This window comes from Grus americana, chromosome 7, assembly GCF_028858705.1.
Source record: "Grus americana isolate bGruAme1 chromosome 7, bGruAme1.mat, whole genome shotgun sequence".
Classification (NCBI taxonomy): Eukaryota; Metazoa; Chordata; class Aves; order Gruiformes; family Gruidae; genus Grus; species Grus americana.
Genome location: NC_072858.1, coordinates 30203721 through 30230775, shown reverse-complemented (window position 1 = coordinate 30230775; position 27055 = coordinate 30203721). Strand labels below are relative to the sequence as shown.

The 27055-nt window shown below is 39.0% G+C and overlaps 1 protein-coding gene across 3 annotated transcripts in view; it reads right to left on the bottom strand.

The window, feature by feature from the left end:
* Positions 1–27055, bottom strand: part of NRG3 (neuregulin 3) — a 407103-nt gene that overhangs the window by 23622 nt on the left and 356426 nt on the right. For all 3 annotated transcript variants that reach the window (XM_054832690.1, XM_054832691.1, XM_054832692.1), the window contains 2 exons: positions 11150–11252; positions 6257–6383 (listed from right to left, as the gene is read on the bottom strand). In XM_054832690.1, the coding sequence (XP_054688665.1) occupies positions 6257–6383; positions 11150–11252 (230 nt within the window). The remainder of the gene's footprint in view (positions 1–6256; positions 6384–11149; positions 11253–27055) is intronic.

The following is a 27055-nucleotide window of genomic DNA, read 5'->3' as shown; positions in this document are numbered from 1 at the left end:
AACTCTCAGAATCACTAAAGGAATGGCAAAGCTTTGGCTGCTTTTTTCTGTGCGTGTGTGTGTTGCATGACATATTTGTCAAGTTATGAGAATTTAAAGAAACCTTCTAGTCGAGGTGGAAAACGGAGCTGGTAATCAGGAGCACGATTAAGGCTCATGAAGCCTGGTGAACTACAGAAAGAGAGGAGGAGGGCCGCAACGTCTCCTCTCAGCCCTGCACGGTGAATGAGGGGGCACAGAGCACTTGTCTTTCTAAGAGGGGCAGCCGAGAATGGCAATTTACTTCCCTTTGCCTGGGAGGACATCGAACCATTTGCTGCTCTTGTGGAGCACATTCATTAAATATCTCTTGAAGATAATATAATATCTTCGGGAAGGGATAGGTAATACTAGGAAGTCATAATTTTCATGCATTAGGTGAAATAAATCCGAATCTCCTGTGTGGCTCAAAGATCCTGCATTAAAAACTGGCACATCTATCTCCTGACTGAAGAATCACAGCAAGATTACCAGTGCATTAGTATCCAAATCCAAGACGCTAGAAAACCTAGCAAGAAATTAAATGTGTTGCTGCCAGACTGTTTGGGAAAAGCAGTGGACTTGAAGGAGATTCAGGAAAAATACTAAGAGTTATTTTCAAACAGTTATTTATGAATCCCGCTTACAGTAGATTTTTCATCTAATTTGTATCCCTAACAAAATAATGGAATCGATATCAAGAGCAATAGACTCAGCACAGGTGAACACAATTACCAGCTATGAGCAGCAGGAGTTCAGAGAGAATACAGCTGCCCTGACAAAATCTAACCCTTTTTTTCACTTTACTGGAGCAGAGGAAGGAAGTGGAGGAGATGTAATACATTTGAGTGTGGGAAGAAAAGGATATTATGCCTCAAAATATTGTCATTGCAAACAAAAATCTTTATTTCCTGCAATACAGGAAATGACAGGGAGGCATCTGTGTTTTAACTTAAATGCTTTAATTCTCCTTGTGTTCTTCCTCAACCGCAAGGCTTGCCAAGGGAGGTGCGGGGATGCAGCCATTCTTCCTTGCTTGTGTTGACCCTGCTGACCAGAGGGCAAACACCCCAAAGAGAGTAACTTCGTAAATGAAGGGTGTTCTAAAAAGCCTACATTTTTCAGTTGACCAGCTCAATTTTTTTTTTCTGCATATCCTATTGCTTAACTTGAATATCCACAGCTGAAAGCAATCCTCCCATATGAATGTTTAATGAATTTGGGGGAAAGTCCAACACTTCAAATCCATTTCTTAAATACTGCCTTTTGAAGTAAGGATTGCTGCAAGGTAACCTGTAGTCTAGGACGTAGCAGGAGAATTCTGATACAACTGGAGAGTGTTTTAAAAGCAAACATTCAGAGCTTTTAACCATGTATATGGTTCTGATAATCACACTACTGTAAAGAAGCTTTCATTGGCATAGAGGTGGGATATTGTAGGGACTGAGGTTTGAAGTCCTTTTCCTTCTGCAGTAATGCAAGTATAATGAGTTAGGCTAGAATAAAATGCAAATATGTAATTAATTTTAATACTTGGTTCAAAAATGAATTGTGTGTTTTTTCTGTTAACAGCAATTTTGATACATTCATATGGCTTCTCTCATTTAAAAAAAAAAAAAAAGATTCAATATTGGCTTTAAAAATAAATAAGGAAAAATAATTCTTTTCCTATAGTCCAGTCAAGGGTAAAAATGGAAAAAAGGAATAATGAGGAGAAAAAGTACTTCACTGAGACTGGTCAATCTCTTTACAGCCTCAAACCACTTGAAACACTATCTGCTAAACCCTGGGTCTTGGGAAATGCTCTTTCTAGAGCAACACAGCATTTGGAAAGATCCATGTGTCCTTTACTAAACATAGCAACCTCTGAGTTAAAATGTGATGGCTCTTTCAAAACAGACGTTATTAGAATAGTTATCAAGAATAAGGAACCCTATGCAACTATTCTCAGGTCTACACTAATGTATTCTTCTCTATAGAAGAAGAAAAAGCGGGATGAAAAAACCTGAAAGCATCACCAGGTCCATACGAAAAAGGCAGGAGAAAAATATGGGAGAATGTTTTAGTGAAAGAAAGAAAGGTGACATACAAGCAAGCCAGTTTTCCCATGTAAGAGGAGCACTGGGAGTGGGAAAAGAAATGCCAGACTGGAGGACTAGTCTCCACAAAATAACCACCTTAACTTATTTAAGTTTCTTTATTGGCTCCTGGAAATGAAGAGAACTGAGATTTCTCCCCAAACCCAAGTGGTGGAAGCTGCAGATGGGAATCACAGGGAGATCACGTCCAGGCAGCAACGGGCAGGAAGGCGGCAGCAGAGCCGCAGGAGCGAGCAGCAGGAACGCTCTCCTCCCCACACCACTGCCTGATCCCTTTCCCACCCAGCAGATACGCCCGGGGCAGATCTCTGGTCTCTGATGGGGAGCCACTCAGCCATTCCTGAAATACCATTTCAAAGTTCTTTTCTGCTGCCTCGCCATACCCCCTACCCTTTTTTTTTCACCTCCAGTCTGCCAAGTTTTGTAAATATTTCATGAACTGCCTACATGCATTCCTGCACTAAAATCTTGCTAACAATAGAAACCATTATTACCCTGCGCTGTTACGCTACATCCTGCACAAGGTCATTCTGTTTTTTCTTCCTGAGTATCTTTGCTCCCAAAGGGAAAATGCATTAATGGCAAGGAGAAAACAGCTGCCTGCAAGCAGCCACAAGAACAAGAAAACGGCGTGTTAATTACCAGCACTGATAATGCCAGTCTGAACAGCATTAAAAGCTGAAAAGCAAATTTGGATTAAAATAATAAATAATAATAATGGTTTTCAGTCTCCAGTATCTGGAATCTACAAACTGCTACTCCTGCCATTATGGCTAATGTTATGGCAAAAGAAAAAGACTTAAATGAAGATTGTTGATATGTTTGTCAGCTGCTCAGAAGACATCAAATAGTTCATTGTGATGACGGGTTGACAAAATATTGCACTGAATTACAGGGAGAAAAAGGCAAAGAACATATTCTTAGTGTTAACCAAGACCTACTTTATATGGCAGAACAAAAGGTTCGCAAAAGCTCTTTACAACTTTACCTTTTGTTGCCACGATTACAACCCAACAACACCCCCAACAGCTTTTTTTACGGGCTAGGAGTAATACAGAATCATAGAATCATTTAGGTTAGAAGAGACCTTTAAGATCATCAAGGCCAACTGTTAACCTAGCACTGCCAAGTCCAAGTCCAACCACTAAGCCATGTCCCTAAGCACCACATCTATGTGTGTTTTAAATCCCTCCAGGGATGGTGACTCAAACCATTTCCCCGGGCAGCCTGCTCCAATGCTTGACAACCCTTTTGGTGAAGAAATTTTCCCTAATATCCAATCCAAACCTCCCCTGGTACAACTTGAGGCCATTTCCTCCTCTTACTCTTAAAGACTGAGGCAAAGAAGGCATTAAGTACTTCAGCCTTTTCCTCATCCTTTGTCACTGTGTTTCCCCCCACATCCAATAAAGGATGGAGATTCTCCTTAGCCCTCCTTTTGTTGCTAACATATTTATAGAAACAGTTTTTATTGTCTTTTATGGCAGTAGCCAGATTAAGTTCTAGTTGGGCTTTGGCCCTTCTAGTTTTCTCCCTGCATAACCTCCTTGCAGTCCCCCTGAGTTGCCTGCCCCTTCTTCCAAAGGTCACAAGTCTCCTTTTTCTCCTGAGTTCCAGCCAAAGCTCTCTGTTCAGCCAGGCCAGCCTTATTCCCTGCCAGCTTGTCTTTTGGCACATGGGGAGGGCCTGCTCCTGCACCTTTGAGATTTCCTTCTTGAAGAATGACCAGCCTTCTTGGACTTCTTTGCCCTTCAGGACTGCCTCCCAAGGGACTCTGTCAACCAGGCTCCTGAACAGGCCAAAGTCTGCCCTCCAGAAGTCCAAGGTAGCAGTTCTGCTGACCCCCCTTCTTACTTCTCGAGGAACCAAAAACTCTATCATTGCGTGATCACTATGCCCAAGATGGCCTCCAACCATCACATCACCCACAAGTCTTTCTCTGTTCAAGAACAACAGGTCCAGTGGGGTGCCTTCCCTATTTGGCTTGCTCACCAGCTGTTAGGAAGTTATCTTCCACACGCTCCAGGAACTTCCTAGACTGTTTCCTCTCTGCTGTACTGTATTTCCAGCAGACATCTGGTAAGTTGAAGTCCTCCATGAGAACAAGGGTTAGTGGTTGTGAAATTTCTCCCAGCTGCTTATAAAATATTTCATCTGCCTCTTCATCCTGGTTGACTGATCTATAACAGACTCCCACCATGATATCTGCCTTGTTGGTCTTCCCCCTGATTCTTACCCATAAACACTCAACCCTATTGTCACCACTGTCAAGCTCTAGACAGTCAAAACTCTCCCTAACATACAGGGCCACCTCACCGCCTCTCCTTCCTCACCTAACCCTTCTGAAGAGTTTACAGCCATCCATTGCAGCGCTCCAGTCGTACGAGTCAAACCACCATGTTTCTGTGACAGCAGTTATATCATAGCTTTCCTGCTGCACAATGGCTTCCAGCTCCTCCTGTCTGTTGCCCATGCTGTGTGCATTGGTGTAGATGCACTTCAGTTGGGCTATTGATCCCGCCACTTTTCTGGGGGGAGAAGCCCTAATTCCTACGTGACCATTCTCAGGCACTTCCGTGGTTTCTAACGCATTAATAACCCTTGGATCTTTGCTGCCACATGGATCTCCAGCCCCTGCCTCCACTGAGACCTCGCTAGCACACCGCCCCTCAAACACTGGCGTGCTGCTCCCAGACTTATCTCCAGTGAGCCTGGTTTTATCTCTTTCCCCCTTCAAATCTAGTTTAAAGCTCTTTCAATGAGCCCTGCTAACTCCCGTGCAAAGATCCTTTTCCCCCGTTGAGACAGGTGTACCCCTTCTGTTGCCAGCAGGCCTGGTGTCATGTAAACCAACCCGTGATCAAAAACCCAAAAATTCTGCCACTGAATATATGACTGAATGAACTGAAAGTGAAACAAAGACTTGCATAAGATTCCCTAAACTGTGATGATGTCAATTTAGTGGAGCTATCTTCCTGCTTGAAATAGTATATTTTTCCTGAACCACAAAGCAGGTCATGACCACAACGGTCCTCCTATAAAACAAAACTTTTAGTGAACACAAGCAATGCTCTGACAACTCCTCTGTCATAGCATGGAGGGTCTGCTTACTCTGAATTGGTTAAAAGGGCTCATACTTCTTTGTACATTAACTGGATGTAAACCAGGAGCTGAGACATCTGTGGCTAAGTGTGCGTGAATGCTCACTCTTGCTAAACTCACACTATTTTGATGGAATCTAGCAAATAAAGTAGTCAGCCCTTTAAGGAAAGCTAAGACACTTTTTTTAAAAAAAAAAAAATAGTTAAGCAGTTAGAAAGGCTTCAGTATATCTTTTATGATTTCCTATTATATTGCCACCAGGATCCTTCTCAGTTGTTCCAAAGACTTTGTTCAAAATAAGACAGCACTAAATGTATATTACCAGGGGGAAGAGAATGACATGCATGGGAAAATACCTTGCATCCAGGGCTAAATAAATCAGTTGTCTTCAAGTTCCTTATTTCAAATATGCTTTATGTATTTCATGATTGTGGGACTGTATTAACAAATGTATAACTATATACAGAAAATTACTAAATAAATTTCAAGTTTAGTTTGAACAAACTAATCTCTTTCTGGTATCAAAAAATGCCTTTAACTCAAGACCCAAGAAAATGAGACCATCTGCAGAGTCTTCCCTTGGGCATTAGTGTACGTGTGTAAATTTAGTTCTAGATTTTGAATTTATTCTGAATTAACAGTGACAAATCTCTACATCTTTTCATGCAGGTTCATTAATTATTGGAAGACTTGAAATCACTTAAGATCGAGGACCCCGCCTTCACCTATAAGCCATACGTAGGAGCTCAAGTATTGCCGGAAAGTATAATTGTAATTTCCACTGCTGGATGCAGAGCTAGGGAGCTTAGCAAGGACTATTACATGAACAAAATGTACCAGGATCCATTGAAATAACTTCAGAAAAAAATCCCCACTTGGTATTTTCCATTAACAGGCCTGATAGAAAGCATTTTATGAAAGAGATGAGAATTCTTGTTCCCATTGCTCAGACGCTAATAGCAACACGGTGATGTGCTGCCATCAGCAGCAGGAGCTCAGCCAGGCTATTCAGTGCTGTAGCTGGCAGGATTACTTACATTTTGCAGCTGGACTCGGCTTTGCGCCATACACTCTGACTTTGCCATCATGCTGGAAGCATTTAGGCTGTAGGTTTTCCTATTCTGTGTTTCTTTCAGCTGTTCATGAATTTGCTTTGTTTGTTTCCTGCAGAGAAAAATAAAATTCATGTAAGAAATAGCTGGTTTGATCTTCTACTATAGCCATGACAGTTTTATAGCCATGGTTCCCTTTGTTCAAAACTTCACCGTATTAGAATAACCAGCTGAGCTAATTCACTAGTCTCGAATATTTCAATACAGTGGTCATTTTCTGGCGAGGCTTCAGAAAGGAAAGAAAGAGCTCCGCTGTTTAAAATATCTTCTATTCTCAGATTACTATAATAGCATGCTAGTTGTTTTAGTGCAGAATTTTGTAAGATCATCTGTTACATAATTAACAATAGCTTGCAAGTAGGCCTGAATATTAAAAAAGCATTTTGTGCTGATTTGGAACAAAGATTTTGGCAAATACAGCAGGCATTAGCCCCTGTTGGCTAGAAAAAGTGTCAAAGAACCAAAGATTTCTGCTAGCTGATTAGATTTGACCTATAACCCTGTATCTTGTATAGAGCAGCTTTTGCTTACATGCTTAAACCCAGAAAAAACCATCAGCATGGTATCTGAGGCTGTGTTTTTGACACATTATGCTATGATCCACTATGTCAGAGCTAGGAATACTGCTAGATGAATCACTTGCAATATTCAGGAAATAATTACACTATTAACGAAGGCTTTCTATTTCTGCCACACTGTATTGACAAACTGAGTTTTAAAGTTCTGTACATGATTGAGGATACGAGGCAGCAAACTTTATTTTAAATATTTATTTTATCTTCTGCAAACAGATATCTCAGGTGAGCAAAAACTGTTAGCAAAATATATTTAAGGTCTTTTATCAGTCTCCACTCTTTTGATAAGCTACATTGTCTAAGACTATCAGTTTTAAATGATCATGAGAAATAACTCCACAATACTATTTGAGTTCCTTTCCTTCTTCTCCCCAGCAGATGCATCTCCAGCAGCGAACCTACAAAGGCCCTGGAAGCCACCCAGCAAGGTGAAGGACTCGCCAGCCGCAGCAGCGCTCCGTTATGCCACCAGCAGGTTTTGGACAGCAATTTATGTGGAGCCAAACTTCAGAAGGAAGTGATTTCAGAGAAGTGTCAGTAGGAAATAAAGGAAATATGGTCTTTCTATACTGAAATTTGAAATTTTAGCAAAGAAGCTTCAGCAACATTTTGAAAAATTTCTGGTGATTTCGCTGCTGAAAGCTTTGTGACATTGTCAAGTTTGACAACATCTTACTCGACTCAGGCCAATGAACTTGACGTCGAATGAAGTATAAAAGTCATTTTAACTTCTTTCAGTGGAGTCTCTGTCTAGCACAGGAAAGTATAAGAAACCAGAGGAAAATGACTTATGTAAGTGGTCAAGGGGGAAAACTGTGAGGAAGAACAAGTTCCCTCAATATGAAAGAAAACAGTGAGAAGTATCAGAGTTCAGATATTCAATTTTAATAATATAGGTTTTAATATATTAAAATAAATATATGGGATTGCTTCTGCCTTTCAGTCCCTTAGTTCTGATTCAGCATTGCACACTTTAAGCATTTGTTTAAATTTAACAAGCTGTAAGCACGTGCTCAGAAGTAGGTATTTGTTACAGCACATTTCCTGAATACAGGTCATAAACTATAATAAATCTTGGACTCTGTACGTATCTCTTGTGCTTTCTATTTACATCCTATTTTGAAACAGCATGGCAAATGAAAAAGAATGAATTTACATTGTAAGCATGTAACAAATATGAGTGGCATGTTTTGAGTATAGCTAGGAGCTCATAATTACGAAGATTTATGAATATGGATGGGTAAGGAAATAATTTCTCAAGCACAAAAACTTATTAAACTTTCAAAATTCTTCCTTCGCCAAAACAACCTGTAAAGTTACTGTCAGAATAATCTGAATAGAGATATAATCTGAAGGATTAGAGTGTCAAATTAAATTAATTAGTCAGTGGATTCTGAAACATCTCTTTTAAAAACATTTTTGATATCTACTCATTTTTGAAACCAATGAAATTGAATAATTTAATTTATAAAACGTCAAAATGAACTCTTTAATTTCTCACCAAATTCCAGAGGAAATTCATAAAAGCAACTCTAGAGTTTGTATGAATAATTATTTTCTGATGAGCTAAATTGCATGCACTAAGGAATTATTTCCTCATTACATTACTTATATATCCGTATGTCCTGCTGGAAAGCCAGCCACTTGCATGTTAGTCTCCATAAGGGTTATGGAACATCCAGTCTTTTTTGATGACTGTTTTTGAGTGGAGACTTCATAGAAAGTCTAAACAATGACAGCAAAAAATGATCGCAGCATCAGACTTTGGGAATCTCTCCTATACATACAATGTTCTTAGAATTTAATCAGGAAAATAACAAAACAAGTTACATGTTTTCAGAACTCTAATTTGGATATATTTAGAAATCCCAGGATTAGAGCTGTTTCTACAACTATAAACACGTATAAGTAAACTGGAATATTCAGCTTCGCTGCTGCAATCTCTAACATTACAATTGAGATTCCTGAAGCTAATTTACTGAGAGAAACAATCTAATAATTAATTTCCTTTTATGTTCATGCAACCTAACATTAATATTAGGTTTATGCGTATTCATTTTGCCAAACTATACTGTGCACAGTTATAAAACTAGAAAGTATTAATAATTCAAAGTTACTCACTGATTAATATATTTATTTTATAATTTTTGTTTTCAAAACAAATGGGCCTTATGTGTTCTACTTTAGAGATATGAGGCAATAAAGTGTTGTTACTTCAGCAAGAAATAAAGTCACTAGCCGTGTATAAAAGTCTAAGCCATAAAGAGCAGCCCATTACGGTACTCTCCGTCTGTTGCTAACACTTACAGCACTTTCTTGATTACCCTAAAAGGAATAATTGGAAGGGCATAGTGTTTAATTATAGTTCTAAACTTCCTCAGATTGAATTTATTTTAAAGAAGGACTTTTAATCTAATGGTGCACAGGGAAGTGCATATTTCTAGCAGCAGGTATTATACAATGGTCAGACTAGGAAAGTCAGGGTCGGTGTCTTCATGGAAACTTTTTCCTTAAAGGGTGCACCGTTCAGAGTTTCTGTAGCTGTCAGCAATATTTTAAATTTCAAAATTCAGTTCCCAGAATCTGGCATAAGCACACTTCAACTCTTCCCAGTAACTCTCCACTATCTATAATGCAGATAAAACACCAAACCCAACCCCCCACCTCCTGCTGAGATATGAAGCACTCCTGTCCTGTGAGTTCATCTTTGAAGCATTATTTCTACTCATTATTTTCAGACACAGCTCTGCCCACCACTTCGTCCAAGTCACGGTATTTTGAAGGCTGTTCCAGCCCAGCCCTCCACCACTCCCTGCAAGAGTGCACGACCAAGAGGGGCACAGCTGAATGACAGAGGGACATTTTATTCACGCCACGCTCAGCTGCTGACCCCGCGTTCTTCCAAACTGACAACCCCATCCTGCCTTTTCTGAATCTCTCTTCATCAGCATAAACCCCAAGCCCTTCCAGGCTTTCTCTCTCTCCTTCTTCCGCAGATCTAAAATGCATAATGACATTTTCAATGCGGTGGCAAAATGGCTGTCTCTGCTCACCATTTAAACTACAACCGAGGAGTTCGCAGAGAGGAGCTGTCCTGGCACAGCATCCTCCTCCCAGACAGCATTGCTGCCGTGCTCTCGGTCCAATTAGATAAAATCTCTCGAGACATTAGAATAGGTAAGAGTGTTCAGATGAAACGTGAACCAACCCGAATCTCCACTCAAATCACGCACAAGCTACCCCTGAACTTTGAGGGGAAGAAAAAGGGGAAAAAAGGCCTGGTGACTTTTCCAACTTCTTTTTTTCCCTGATAGAAATGTTGTTGTTGTTGTTGTTATTATTATTTTAATTTTAATAAAAAGTAGTTCTCATCAGATTTCCTGCCCATTAAAATAAATTCTAAAGAGGAGGATTCAGATAAGCATCCAAACTTTTAAATAGTGCAAACCTCCACATTTTTGATGCTCAGCCACCATGACTAACCTCATGCAGGTACCACTTATATTGATATGTGTTCTCTCATTAGCTCCAGCTGGAACAGGAATGAGGGATGACAACCATACAGAACATATTTATAGATACAGTGGCACTGACAAGCATGTCATGTAATTTCTATGAGGTTTTTGCAACTCAAATTACACACATAACAATAAATATTATAAAAGAATGTTCAGTTGGGAGGATAGAGTGGAAAGCGACTATTTCACTTGAAAATAGTTTAGCAGAGATGATTCTGCCCTACTTGGACACTTCAATGTGCTTGTGCATTACAGATACTCGTTATGCAACTATAGCAGCAGTGTACAACGATTAGCTACAGGTTACAGATATCTGCAGAGAACTTGTCTCTTTCTGCATTTCTATCTTTACCTTTGTTCTCAGCATACAGAAACAAAAGGGACATTCAGGGATATGAGATGAAATGCAAAAAGGAGATGATATGTTTAAACTTTTATTTTCAGAAGAGGAAAGTGATTATAGTACTGATAGTAAAAGACACAAAATTATTATTGTCAAAAAAAAGGAACTGGAAAGGACACAATCTCCTCGTTCCTGAAACACGTATTACTTCTGTTTACTTTTTTTTTTTTTTTTTTTGGACTTAGATACTTTAGCCATGGGGAACTGTTCTAGCCTGTCCAGAGATAACAGCAGCTTCAAAAGGAGGGGAGAACCTGAAGAATTGTAAAGCTGTAAAAAGGACAGAAGCTAAATAACAAACACGCTAGACGAAGGCTCTTACTTTGTTTTGAAGTAGAACGCTGCACAAAGCATGCCCACTACGACTATGCCAAAGACGATACAGGAAATAGACAGCACCTGGCGCTGGTACACTTCTTCGCTCTCTGTGAACAGCAAAATTGAGAATTATGAAAGCATCAGAAAACAATACTTGCGAAAAGAGGATTTCAGCACATCATGGTTTCACTAATGATGGACGGATACGAGAGATTTGGAGGTCTGGGTTGGCCAATTCCTCAACAGAATGGATGCTTCTCTGAACCTCTCATCTAGATAAGGTTCATAGAGTTGTGGCCTCCTAGGAAAGTTTTAGAAAATGGTTCCAATACACACTGAGAGATACATAATAATTAAATCAGGATAGTTTAGTATTTTCTCTGCCCTACTTGCTATTTTTTCAGCTTTTTTAGAAAGCTTCAACTGTCAATAGGATAAAGAGCCCTACAACCATGGCGTTTTTCTGGCTTAAGGCAAGACCCATCAGAGATCCCACAAGATTCAGAGTTCTTTTTTAGCTACCCAAAAAATGTAAGGCTTTATTTTTGATTGAATGGCAATTATGATGCCTTACTCCCATGTAATTCCCTGTACGTGTAGCCTACATACAACATACCACAGTAAAAAATTACTTCAATGAACTTGGATGGAACCCAATGACTACTGTGCTACAATGCACCAGATATTACTTTCATGGGAGTCTATTTTTTTAGAAGAAATTTCCTTAATAAATCTCATAATCTTCTAGCTATCTTTAAAACAGGTACAGAATGAAAGTAAAGAAAAAAAAAGAAAAGAAGCTAAGAAAACAAGAGAAAACACTCATTCATGACAGCAGACAGAAGCTGATAGGGAACTGGAGTTACAGACACAGCTCCTTAAGTTTTATGTTATATTTTATTTTTATTATTTCAGCTACCTCTCTAGTCCAATATGCTAACATGCAAAACGTTGTTGTTTTTTTAAGATCAGTTTCTCCAAACATGCAACATACAAACCAGTATTTTCATTCATCTATTTTAGGTAGAAAACCAACATGTAGGATTATCAAAGCACAGTACAAGCCCTGTACGCTGACAAACCTACATTTCCTTTCTAGGTTGGAGATCTTCAGTGCAGACCCCTCCATCAATATGAATACCAGACCACTGCAGCACACAAAGGACTAATCTTACAAATTTTGAATTCTTATGTTGAGGTGGATCACACTGCAAATAGTTAAAGAATTGTTCAGTTCAGTAATTGTTAATCTAGTCTGCCTCAATTTCAGCACCTACTGTCTAAGACCACAACTAAAACATACATACTTATGAACTGTAATTTCCCTTAAACATTGCGTATTATTAAAAAAAAATCTATTTATTGAAAGAAACTGATTTAAGTAATGTGTGCAAACAGGCTTAATTTTGCTTTTCTGAGTCCTGAGTCCTCATTAAGTACGTACTTTTTTTTTTTTTTTTTTGAGAACTGATGAGTTTAATGCAGCTATGGTCTTTTGTCAGTCCTGAATAGCTATCACTGTCTTGTTAAAGATGCTTTAGAATACATCTTACCAAGATAAAAGCACTTCAGAGACCGGACAATATTATCTTGCTCAAACAACTATGCGAAGATTTAAGTCTTTTGTGTAGTCAGATTAATCCCTGTCACCAGCTTTCAACACATGCTGATCAATGCTTTCTTTCCTTTTTGTTTATTTTGTACAGTCCATATTGATTAACTTTACTCCATTTCTTAGAAACCTTTGTTCATTTTTGAATATCCTTTAAATCTTTATTTATATATTGGACTCCACCGTTTTTTCTCCAACATCTTAAAATATAATCAGTTAAGCATTCTTCCATTCTCTAATCTTCCACATTGGCTTTTTTCATAAACCCCACCTTCTTACTGATAGAAACATAATCTGTCTTTCTCTGCAAACTTTGAAAGTCTCTTCACTGTTGCCTTGATTTAACCTCACTATTGCTCTAAACATGCATAGCACAGCTGAGATGCTCTCTGGCCAAGGTGTTCTGAATAGGGCCTTGAAATAAGGCAGAAGGCTATAGCTAAATACTGCAAAGAACTTTTGCTCTCGTGGAACAGAAAGCTGTAGAAATGGAATGTGAAGAAAAGAGAAGAACTGAAAATTCCTTCTCCTTGGTTGAAGATGTGCATCAGCTTGTGCATATGTGTATTTACATACTGAAACAACTTCCCAAGGTAATTTAAAGTGTGACTGAAATTATTATAAGTCTCTCTTTATTCACATATATTCATATATTCCTTGTGAAGTAAATCACCTTAATTACATTCTATTGAAATAAATACTCTAGGGAGAAGAGTCCTCATTTAATAAGCAGCCAAGAAAATATTTCAGCTACAAGTCAAGACATAAACTGCCATGGATATTCCTGGATAATCCAGCTGAGGAGTTAAGACCACAGCACACGAGTTCCACCAAGCACTCAAATTGTACAAAATACACAACCTGCACCAGCAGAAATACAACCACAGACCACAGTGCTGAAAAGTACCATAGCAAACTGTTTAGGTGCAGACTGTTTTGCTTCATAAAAAATATGGAAAGAAAGATGTTCCCAGAAAATGAAGACAAGACAAACTGACGTGGGACCTGAAGCCTGTTGAACGGCTGGGTTCCCATAGACAAGTCCCCATTCGCTATGTGCACTGTTACACGTCTAGCCCATTTTTATTTGTATTATTGATTCTTTCCTATTTTCATTCCTGCTACAAAATTGTCTCTCTCCACCTCTGTCATGTCGCCCCACTGAATGTAAACTCGTGCCTTCGAGTGCTCCTTTTTCTAAGCTTATCTCACGGATTTGCTACCGTTATGAAACACAAAATGACTACTGGTGACCCAGGGAAGTTTCTTCCAGCACAGTCAAATATCGCCTGTCTGTTACTAAAAAAAGGTACATGCCATATTCCAGGTACTAGGGTTTGGGTTTTTTTTAATTCTCTTGCTCTTTAAAATGTACTCTTAAAGGCTGTCACCTGTCTGCTTTATGCATGTGGAAAGACCCACTGAAGCATACGCGTAAGTCTTTAGAGGATGAAAACCTGAAGGGTAGACACATTTTTCTCATGATTGTTACTTCTAAAGGAAATGGTAGTTTTGTTGTGTAAATACGCTGAAACTTGCCTCTCCCTTGTGACTTTATTATCAAAGGAAGAACACTGGTACAAGGTCCTTGAGAAACAACCACGCATGTTTCTAACGTTATTACTGAGAAAAAATAATTTAGTTAATTAAAACAGATTATGTTAGGCTTTGTTAGCAACTAAGTTCACAGTACCATTACCAGCCATAATCACTGGATCCTTCAGTTCTATTATGTATTTTCTGAATGCATTGACATATCTTTGAAAGGTATTTCAAATGTGAAGAACAGCACTGTGCATGTGGCCTAAGCAAAATGATAACAAAACAAAACCAGTAGCTTTCCCCCTTGTGCTCCTTATTTCAATGGCTCTTGAATCAAATCTCAGTATGGTCACAAGCATCACAGAGAATAATTATGGAATATTCAAACTGAGCCAACTGAGAAATTATGACATTTATCGTATGAATGCATTACTTAAGCTTTGCTCTATAAAGAAAAAAAAATATGAATAAATGTGCAGGTTAATTTTTCTGCTGAAGCTTTTACTCCCAGCCCCAAAAGGAGCACAAACCCTAACAGCACTCAGCATTCCCCTACTCACTCCCCTCTCCTGAATGTACCCACGCTGCATTGCTGCAAGTAAAAACATGCTGTAGAATAAATACAGAAATCTCAGTATCTTGTCATTGGTATGTATGACAAACAATTGCTTTCCATGCACTTTCTCCCATTGATAAATGCCAATGAAAACTTTATGAAAAGAATTCTATGACTTGTTTTTCACCAGCAAATTTAGAGATTATGTTCTTCACCTTTTTCTCAATCCCTGCCATTTATGAGGTAGCAGAGGAAACGTAGAGCATAAAATCTGCTTTTCCTCAATAAATTACAAGACAGCCTGAAGGCAGGCTTTCTTTTTGTTCTCCTGCAAAAACTAAGCCATGCAGGAGCAGCAAAGTGGGCACCGTCACCTCTGCTGTAACCTCGCTGCCACACACTTTTCCCATTTCCCTTCATTCCCCGCCCGTGCATTTTCTGACACACCTCTTAGCATCCCACGTTGTCTGTCTTGGAACGTCCTGTAGAGCCAGAACCTCGCTACTGAGGTGAACCTCAATCGTGGCATTTGTCACTTACACTGTTATTCGTGTTCTGCATCCTCAAAGTCCCACAGAGACTTAGAACAACAGAGTAGGACTACATGAAAACCCCATACACAATGTCAAGATTTCCAATAAAATGCGGATTCCCATAAGTTAAAAGGCAAGAGAGTAGTTAAAGCATATTTCTCAATATACTTAGATTTATGTGTGACAAGTGCTGAACTATATACGGCACGCTAAATTTAATTCATGAAGAGAATAAAAAAAGCCTGCATGTTCCACAAAATCTGTGATTGCCTCAGCATCAGACTTCCAACTCTCCCAAGAGTTTTCTCTGTTCTTTCACTTGCAAAAACCTCCTGTACAGATTGACTGCCATATGCCGTAGCTTGTGCTATGGCAGAACGATTTAACAGCTGAAATGCTACAAGCCACAGTTTACAAATTTCTTCTTTGACCTTGGGTAAGTTAAGACCCTTGTTCTTTCTGTAACCATGAGGATAATATTGCCTCTTCCATTTCAGTGATTAACATGATAAAATTTAATATAATCATATTAACCTCTAAAGGAGTGAAGTCTATGAAGATACACGAAATAGATAAACCTGCCCCAGATAATTCTGTTCCAGCATCTTTAAGAGCATATGCATTACTTCCAAAAAAATACCACATTTTATTCTAATTCTCAGCTACCTTTATTGGACACTGAGTTTTCTTCCTTCAACTTTTGCCTGTCTGGGTAGAATTTCCCTTTTAAAAGGGCTTCAAGACGCTTAGATTCACAAATTAGGAGCGGATATTTGTATCTGCTATCGTTTACAGAAAGGGCAGAGTCAAGGTTAATGGCACAGATTCACATTTCAAGCTGGAACTGGAGCAAACTGACTCCTGCTGGAAAAGTTCATAAAGCATTTCATAGTCTCGATAGTGATTCTCTCTTGGGAAGTGCTGTTCGATGATTCTGATTGTAACGAAGATTAACAAAATACATTTTCTTCTACTTGTGGAACGTCCACAGCAGAAGGATCTTAATGAGAGCAAAGTGAAATAGATGTAGCCCATTATATATTATAATTGTGTTATATTATACAGTTTGACTATTGGTATTTAACACTAGCGAGATAATTTTCTGCGTACACAGAAGGCAGAAAAGGAAAGGATGAGCGTTCAACCTGTTTGACCTATTTTGAGTACTTGATTCTACAATATTAATGCTGCATTAGCACTAGTTTTGCATGGAATATTAAAAATGAAGCCATGAATTCAGAATAAAGTTATAGACTCATCATGAAAAGGGATGCAAAGTTATGTGCTCTAACCCTGAGCTCTCAACCAGCTATTTTAGGTTGATGAGTGAAAGGTGAAATCTCATTCAAAAATTAATGAAACAAAAACTCCTGAAAAATTATTTCCAGCAAACCCATCCTTAAAACACTCCACAAAATAAAATGAGCCAAACAGCAGAGAGCTGTCTGCAAAAAAGAAAAAAGAGAGGCTAACCTTATCCAAGAATGTCTAGTGCTGTCTATGGTTAGGACAAGAGTGAAGGTGCCAATATTCTTAGTGCGTGCTACTTGTTATGAAGTGAAAATTTGATAAGTACTTTTAAACAGCAAGCTCATAATTCTGAAAGTAAATTAATTTTAACTTCGGTTTCCTAAGAAACAATAATTTCCTTTTATCTGCAGGGAACTTGGGAATTTGTGTCAGCTATAACCAGAACTCAAATCTAACAAACTTTCAAAGCCTTTGTTAAGTACATTCAATGCAACATATTTATTAAATCTTAGGCTTGAAATAGCTCCATAGGCAGCTAAGGGATGAGAGGTAGCTTTATCCTTTTTAAGAAAAAGCCTGGTTAGGATTTTTCGCGTATTGACAATTTATGAGCAAGACAATCCAATTCTATTACGAACTTTATCTATTTTCATTCTATTCCCAAGATGGATAAGGTCAGTCATCTATCAACAAAATTCATTACCTAAGTCTCATCAGCCTCTGTGTGCATATGCTAATTTTCCTTTTTGAAAGATTCAGTTTTAGAATTTATTATACCAAATCTAAGTTTCTCTAAGACCTTCTATTACTGCAAAAATACAATTGGTAAGCTAACCTGTACTCCATTATTATTATATACTACTAAGACTAAAAATTACATATGAACCTTGTTTTTATCTTATTCATTTTTGATACAACCTGAATATAAATGTTTTAACTTGAGTTTGCTAAGTATAACAGAAAAACAAATATGAAGGCCATTCTTCCTCCCTCCCCCAACCTAACTCCCAGTCTGGATATGGGGCGGGGGGGAGCAAAGTTAATAGAGGTTAATAGAGGCTGACAGCTAAAAATCTATGGCAGTATGTTAGACAATGAGCACACCGAAAAAATCCTTATGATAAACAGGGCAAAGCTGTCTAAACCTGTGATCCCCTGACAGTAATCTCCCTGCCTGATGGCTGCCTGCATTTTTGCTGCTGTGGGAAAGGGACAAGCAGCTAAGGAGCAGCCCCCTAAGGCATAGCAGTCCTGAAGGGGAGAAATTTGATAGCTGGTAGAGGAAAAAAGAACCCACTAAAAAATCGGAAACATTTCATTTCCATTTTATATTAGACCACTGTTGAGGGCATCTCTACTAAAAATGCATCAGGTCACTGAAGAAATAGTATCATGGTAATACGGTGCAAAATTGTGGGCAAACCAGCTACACCTAAACAAGATGAACTCTTGCCCTAATCTCACGTGAAAACTTGCAGCTTTGGGATGCAAAGGTAAAGACTCACTGACGTTTTTCCAACTGCCAAAGCAGCCAACCGCAAAAATACACTGAAAGAAAATCCCAGTGGGACACCTGAAGGTTTTCAAGCCTTTGCAGTACTCTGCACGCCGAGGTGGTGCAAAGCCCCTTCCCAGTACCGTTGGTATGCTTGCTAATACCTCCGTAGTGAACTGAGAGCTAAAAGCACTTGTGGCTTAGTTACTAAAACCTCTTAGCCAATAGCTAAAACTTCATGATCTACCATCAAGTCCTACTCTGTATGTCACTTCTGCTTACCGAGAGCAATAGCTTCAAGTACCTCCAGCTTCTATTGCAGGTCCAAGAGATGCAAATTCAACCCCTTAAATGAGATCTTTCACCATCAGATCACTCTTGGTGGCAGGATCATACGAAGTCAGCAGGCAAGGAGGGCATGCAAGATGATGATGATGATGTAGTTTCACAGCCAAACACCAAGCAAGCAGATAGCCTGCACAGTTCCAGCTACCTTTGTGTTCACAGCACTGTTGACTGTTCTCATATAATGGTTTTGAAACCATTTGAAATTTAGGTAAGAAAATCCACATAACTGTAATACATGACAAAGTCCGATTGTTACGTACTGGTCTTACGTTGAACAAAGTAGTTTGCAACATTTTCTGCATTGTACAAAAAAAAAAGCTTCTAGTCTTTCATGGATATGTAAAAAGCTTCAAAGCATAAATCACAAAAGCTTAAACATTGGAAAATATTACAAATATACAGTGGTGGGTTGTTTTTTTTTTTAATTAAATAACATTCTTTCTAGAAGGATTTAGTTTTGGAGGGTTTTTTTTTCAGTGGTTATGTTTCCATGTATATTCTTGCAGGCTATCAATTATTTGCCAGGTCCTTTCATACCATAAATTTCCCACAGAAAGTATTATTCCCTTTCTCTCTCTCTGACAGAGTGTGTAAGGTCCACAATTCTGTATGAGTGTCAAGCAGGGGGGAAACGGTATACTATCCTGCTCCAGAATGGTGACTCACCCCTTTTTCCTATCTTAATTTTTGGCTGCTTCTTGGCACATCTCTTCATCTTCCCTCTCTGATTTCATTATCTTCCTTTCTTTTTCTTATTTTTTCTATATTGTAAATCTTATAACCAAGTTCTGCACTTTAAAAATGTCTTTGCTATCCTCTTCCCCCCCCCTCCCCAACAGCATGAAAAATCTTCCAAAGTGAAACTTCCATTCAGCATTCATTCTTTCCATAAGATGACCTTCTATTTCTGCAAAGTCCATGCCCAGCTGAGCTTCCCAGCTCTCCTGAGGCCCTGGTTCAGTCATTCTTTGTGCTGGTAAATGGAGGAAGCAGAGGGAAGGACATTTAGACACAAGCTTCCTGCATGAGCTATTGTGGAGTCTACCATGGTTTCTTAAGATATATACATATACATAGGGACTAATTCGAAGACCATTAAGAGCAATAGGTGTTGGATCAGATACATATAAAACAATTCAAAGTGCAATGATTATGTAACTCCGTAAAGACAGTTTTTGAGAGGTTTATTACATAAAAATATTATGGCTATATAAAGCAATAGCATTCTTTAATTCTGCCTTAGTAATTCCTTAGCTGATGAGGGTTGTTATTCCTAAGATCCTAAGCATGGTTAACATCTAATAAGATAACATCTTAATTTTCCAGCTGATACTATATTTGATCTCAGAACTTGCATTGCTATTATCAGCAAAGCCCTGTCACTGGAATTTCTCTCACAGGTGAGGCTTATATATTCTATATCTTGCTCACTTGCTAGTACTGAACATTCCACTCAAATCTCGAGCTAACATCAAAGCTACCAAAATATATTTGACAGTTATTGTTGATGGCTATGTTGTCAGGAGCTCACAGTAAGTCAAGCAATATTATAATTAAGCGCCATCTCTGGTTTGACTGCTGCTGTTTTAACAAGGTTGCTTTTATAGATTTTTTTTTTAAACAAAAATACAGCATGAGCAGTGACAGGAGAACCATAAAAAATGATGGTTAATAACTTGAAAAATTTTTTGCTCTTATTATTCATACACTGAAACAGAAACGTGGTACTCTACCTTGGAAGGCTCTGGAGGGCAAGGGCACAGAGGATAAGGACAAGGGCTTAGTCAGCTGCAGAAAGATGTGACAAAGGACGCTAAGTACGACAGTTTCTGAACACGACTCTGAAGGCACAGGACTATGTATTTATGCGTTGCCTTCTTTTTGTTCCAAGCCCCAACTCCTTGACCTGGCATCTCCCCACAAGCCAGTGGCCAGGGATGGATGTGACAACAAGGAGAGAGACTGCCAGAGGGAGTCACAGAAGTGTCCTTCTTCACAGAGCGTTGTGTCAATCTGCGTTCCCCACTCGAAGCTCCCAGATACGTGGAGGATTAAGGGACTGGATACTTGGGCACCCATTACTTGTTTTGCTGATTTCCCCCACCTGCTCCATGAGCCAGTGGAAATTGAAGACAAAGATCTGGCTTGGTGCACGCTGTCCCTACAGGTGCACCAGCACCCCCCTCACCTTGTCACAAAATATCCCCTTCGGTCACGTCCCCATCACAGCAAGCGCATGTTTGCTCACCATACTGACTACAACACTCAAGGCTGGATCAGAGAGCGCACCGGACTACGCTGGCAGAGAGAGAAGAGTAAATAAGGTGACTGTAAGCAGCTATACTCTTCCTTTAATCCCCCAGAGGCTTTTTGCCACCCCGAGGGATAACGCATCCAGTTGTTCATACTGAGCAACGGCAGATGCTTAAAGTCTCCTAATGCGAGTGGCAGTGTTAAGACACAATTAAGCCCTCAGCCCACAACACGTCTAGCAGAGCGCTCCCTGCGCTCACCCACGTCGAGGGATCTGCTTCGTGCATTTGGCAGCGGCTGCAGCTAGGCAGCAAGCTGCCAAAACCAAGTTGTTCAAGTGCCAACTTGTACGTGTGTGTGACTGCTGGGAGTGCTGCAGTGCAAGCCTTACCACGTCCCTTTGCTTTGAAAGGACTGAACAAGGGGGTTAAAACCTCTAGCAACTGCTATATTGCATGACAGCAATAATGCAGCCTAATTGTGTTCCTAGTTCAAAGAAAGTTCTTAAAGTAGTTGAGACTACAGTTTTACTTATTCTTGTAACTCCTCTCCTTAGCCTCCCAACAGATATATAAAAACCCCAGCATATAGTCCAATCTCTCTATACTAATATATTTAAGTCTTTTCAACACATGTGCAAATCACAGCTCAAAGGTGTGGAAACACATGCTTAAATGTAAGCATGTACACAATCACAAATACATTTGTTACTAATAGAGTTTTAAATTCCTTACATATGCTGATTTTTTTCCATGAGTGAAGCACATAAAATGTCAGAAAAAACCCCCGTAAACTTGCATCTTCAAAAAGATGTTTATCCAAAACTATACAGTGCAACATAACTTCTTATAGAAGAATGAGAAATTATACTCAGCAATAGCAAAAGTATTTTCAGAATGACACATGCAATAAATTTAAAGTTGAGTGACTTAAAAATTAAATAAAATAAATATCAAATTATCTCTGACCCTGAGGAAGTTATTGAGAAGATGGAGCCAGTGATGCATGGCAGGAGGACAAGACAAAACAGTATTTGAAACAAGAGCGTTTCCCACTGGATATGAGGAAAAACTTCTTCCCATGAGGACAGCTGGGTGGTGGACCGGGCTGCCCAGCGACTCCGTGCAGAGTCCATCCATGGAGGTTTTGGGCACCCCAGCCAGCTGACTAGGGAGCTCCTGAGGTCCCTCCAAACCTGAATTGGTTTATGACTGCATGAAAGGGAGCAGCTTTACGCTGTCACTGCGTGGCAAGCTGAAGGACATATTACACTGATGTTAAACGTTTTCAAGAGAAACCTGACTGGTGGTACCAGTAATGAACATTTCTACACAGAGTGCCTCGTGGGTGTTACATGCCAGGAGCTGTCATACACAACAGTGATGCTGGCAGCACAGGGCAGCTTTCGATGTGCTTTGTAACATCTCTGGTCATGATTTTTATCTAAAAATTGCAAATGGAAATACTATGCCAGAAGTAAGCAGTACTTCTGGTTCATCACAAGATTTTAGCATAAAGCTCACTTTGCCAAGCAGTCATGGCAAAGTGTTTTCTGACTCATGCTTTGTATGACGGCTCTTTCTGTACTCCTCAGCTTCACATCTTTTAAAAATATTCACATTATTTTCCGTGGCAGTCATGACGGACAGCTTATGACTACAGGGCCAAATGGGTGCTGAGCCTTGAACGACGATTGCTGAAACATCACAGCTCTGAGTATGGCTTAATGAAAAGAAGGAGGCTTGGAGAGGCTGAACAGAACAACCCAAAGAAAGGCAGCTGAATACCACGCAATAACTTGGCCTACTTGGGCCTGCCTGTGACCCAGTTTTCTTTTCTGCCTGGGAGAGACATATTTTGAAGAGCTCGGATAGCGCTGAGCGACCGAGGGCAGGCGGACGGGGAGGCAGGAGGCGACAGCTGCTGCATGGCCATGGAATGAAAGCAGAAGGTGAAAGAATGCAGAAGAACAGGCTGCAGAAGACAGTGCCGCTTCAGATCCCAATGCAGAGGAAGAGGTGTGAGAGTTCACGGAGACACCTTTATGATTGCAGCTGAAATTCCACACAAAAAGGCTTCCTTGCTGGCCGACCTGCTGCCTGTGGCTCTAAGTCATTGTTCTCTTCCCTAGATCTGAAGTTACTCATGTTTTAAAATTATATGCCTTCATATTTCCTAGCAGCTTTAAGTAGTTATGATTAATTCTGCTGTCATTAATTCAGGAAAAATCCAGTTTGCAATATTATCAAGAAGACAGCTAGGTAAAATCTCTGCACATCTTAACCGTCTTTGAATTTTTCCTTTGCTGTCAGGTGTTGCTAAAGCCAAGAAAAATGCATTGCTTTTCCACGTTGCTCTTCATACATCCTCTTTGACAACTCCTATCTGTTTTGCTTCTCTGAGCAGGACTAGAGAGGAGATTCCTTCAGATGACCCTTCTTTACTCATCATCTTACTGGTATACATCTTATACCTCCTCTAAGAAATAATCAGAAAACATATGATTCACCAAGTTGCCAACATATTACCATCATCGATTTCAATTTTCACAATATTGTCAGAGAATGCAGAGGTGGTATGCAAAAATGGTAGTTACGAACTAAGAGAAATGAATTAAATAAATTGTCATTAAAAGGTAAGGACTTACAGCTTCCTCAGTTGCTAAAAATAGAGGAGACATCAAATCTCAGCTTAGATGTCTTTTCCTCTAAGACAGTTTTGCTTCTGTATGTTATATATATAACAAACATATTCATATATATGTTTATACTATGTTAATAGCTGGGAACTAGATTCAAGAACCTGCCAGACTGACATTCCTCAACCCCCAATTTTTCTCACGTGCAGCCTTTATTAAATCTTTCCAAATATTTCCACCTTGTGTAGACATACTGGTGTAAACCCAGAATGTGCATGACCTGCCGTTACTATACGTTGGCTGGAACAAGATCTGTCATTCAGATGTGACCCTTCCTCTTATATTTTGTCTTAAATGGTTCTTATTGAACCAAAAATCCATTTCCAGGTATTCTTAACTGGCACATGGAACATCAAACATTCCAATAATGCAGAATCGGACCTTCGAAAATGCAGATAAGAGAATCAACTACCGGCTACCTGTCCCAATTAAGCAAAGTCGTAATTGATTATGTCTCTATTAGGTAACGCCACATTTCAGCTCATTAAGAATATTTTCACAGGAGCAACTGTCATATCTGAAGAAAGCAGATATTTTCCCAGACAAAGGCTTGTGAATCCTCTGACAAGACATTTTGAAAGGATTTAGAAATGCTGACCAGGATGCTCCTTGAATATATTGTGAATTTATGCTCTCCTGTTTCCTGCTCCTTCTTCTACTGTTAGCCATCTCATGATGAAATTACATACCGAGTCATTTCTTCACTAAAAGGTTTGGTTACTGGGTGGTGGTGGGGTTTTTTGTTTGTTTGTTTGTTTTTTTCAACCTTTTGACAAAACCAATATTATATTCTAGGTATTCTAAAATCAGCCTGAATTTCTATAACTTTGTGAGCCAAACTATGTCCTGCAAACTACCGTAACGCTGCAGTGATTTCTGACCTATGGTACTTGAATTTATATAGAGAATCGTAACTGACATCTCCATCAAATGTTGTGGATGCCTTCAAATTCATTGAGTCAGTGAGGTCATTTATGAGATATTGAACTTCAGTAAGTGGCTGTGTCAAAGTGTGTATTTTTGCTTCAGTGAATTCACAAGCTTAAGGCAGTCAATGGGCAGATATTTAGGGGTTACTCTTGTAAATGCGTTATGGTTGTAGCTTACTATCAGGTTTATGAGATTTTTTAATAAAGACTATTTTCTGCAAAAATAATTAGGGGAGTGAACCCCTTTCAAGCACTGGAAAATACTACCGGAAAGTACTTCAAATAATCTAAATATTATTTCTATTTTTATAAACAAAACATATGAGCTGTTTACATATTATTTTACATTTGTAAAAATAAATTTTATATTCTGTCAAATACTCACTGCAAGTATTGATGATACTAAATCAGTAGGAAACTTCCCACCTACCTGAAATAGGTTTTTTAAATTACTCATTGCATATTATTAGTAACATAGTTGTTTTAACTTGTTAGAACTACTTACAATAACCAAGACCTATTTATGGTAACCAAAGCCATATAATTGAAAAAAACCCCAGCGATTACTTTTTAGTAGTATAATTATATGAAACTGTCCTCTTTCCTTCAAAAAAGTCCACAAACAGGACAGAGAGAAGCTATTAGCTGATTCTTCTCACTGAAGTCCTCCTCACAGAAAAAACAGTGTTTTAAATGGTGGAGAAAGATGTGTGGGGTTTGGTTTTGTTTTTTTTTTTTTCTTCCCAGAAGAATCTTTAAGTTTTATTCTTCAGACAAAAACCAAACAAACTGCAATGAAAGCTGTCATCATTTCACTATTATTCAGAGAAGAACCACAACCCAGGAGCAGAAAAGGAACATTGCAGATGCTTTTGAAAGAGTTTCTCTGCAAAATTCATTTCCAAAACTTTATAACTAACATCCAAGATCAAAGATATGTGAAACACTCTTCAGATGCAAGGTCAAAATTTATCCTGGATCAAAGCCCATTCTTCTATTTTTTCTAGCTTAGCATTGGCTCACTATCAGAAAACTGTTCCAGAGTGTCTGGGAAAAGAAATGGAACAGCGAAATCATCCTCCCAAAACAGCTGAAAATTGGGATGTTTTGAAAGCCTGTACGTTCTGCTGAATCCTATTGCTACTTTATCTCGTTTAAGTTCTTGTGGTCTGTGTGTTGCAATTACATACACATGCTAGGATTTTGCCCAAAGCTTGCTCAACAGTTAAAGAAAATTCAAATCTTGCTAATTAATCTTTAATATGAAATGGGTTAAAATTGATGGAACAAATTTGTGGTCAGCTAGGTACAAGTGATATAAAGCCCTCTCCTGTGAATAATAGAGCAGAAACATCCGAGATAAAGAAAAGAAGATCTCAAAGTTTAAACTCCTGCCTAGAGGCATTTGGGTTTGCTTTTTACTTTTTTCTTTTCTTTTTGTCTTTTTTTCCTTTTTTTTTTTTCTTTTTAAATTACACTTCCAGACCCTAAGAACAAAAATTTTCAAATAACCAATTAAGAGACACACACAAGCATTCTTCTAATTTAGGGAATTAGCTAGTGTGGGGATGAAATGATTGAAGACAAGGAGAAAGGGTTTGAAGAAAATAAGAAAAGCTGATTTCTCAGAGCTTCCCACACACATACTGGTCACATCTCACGATGCTGAAATGCAACGGACTATTCTGCTTGCATGTTTGTAAATTCAGTAATCACGTTGCTATCAATGAAGAGAGGTTGGATAACATGCACAGGACATATATGATATGTTAGAGCTACAGAATACTGAGCGAACCACCAGTGTTTTTCCAGTAGGCATTATTAGGTTTTTTTTATATATATATATAAAATATATATATATACACACACACACACAGAGAAGCCCCTCTATCTGTCAGTCTTTCTCAGGTGCTCGTGTTCCTCCGCACTAAATCTCCTCTGGCAGTACAACTCCAAGTTTAGGTGACTGAAGCAAACGCCCACGATGAAAGCTCGCCCCTAGTACTGTCAAAACAAGTAGTACATTTCCTGAGAAAAGTCAATAGTCCACAAAGCCATTGATTTTTTTCAGTGGAACAAAGTATTTCACTCCAAGTCTTCTCTTGCATGTTCAGTGAAGTCATGTCATAAAATATTTTCTTCTAGAGGTAATTTTTCATTCTCTTAGTTGAGTGAAGACAGAGTGAAGAACTATTATAATTTAAAAATCATGTTAGTTGAAGTGTGGGTTGGCTTTTCTTTCCTGCTCTAACCAACATGAAAATCATATGTTTCTGTGAAACAAATCACACATGTAAATCACATATGTTTCTGTGAAACAAAATATATCCTGTTTCCATGGCAAACGGTTTCCCAGCTATACCTAGCACAGCGTTTCGCATACTTTTGGCACAGTACTATTGATCAGTACTGCGGTGGTTTAGGCCAACTGGTAACCAAGTGCCGGGCAGCCCCTCGCTCACCCTCCCCTTCCCCCCAAGGGGATGGGGAGGAAAATGGGGAAAAAAATCTCGTGGGTTGACATAAAGACAGTTTAATAGGATAACAAAGGAAGAGAATAGTAATTGTGATAACAATAATACAAGCGATGCACAAATGCAATTGCGCAGCATGCACGAAAGGAAAACAAAACCCAACCCGATGCCCAGTCTGCTTCCGAGGAGCAATCCCGCCTCCCGGCTAGCTTCCCCAGT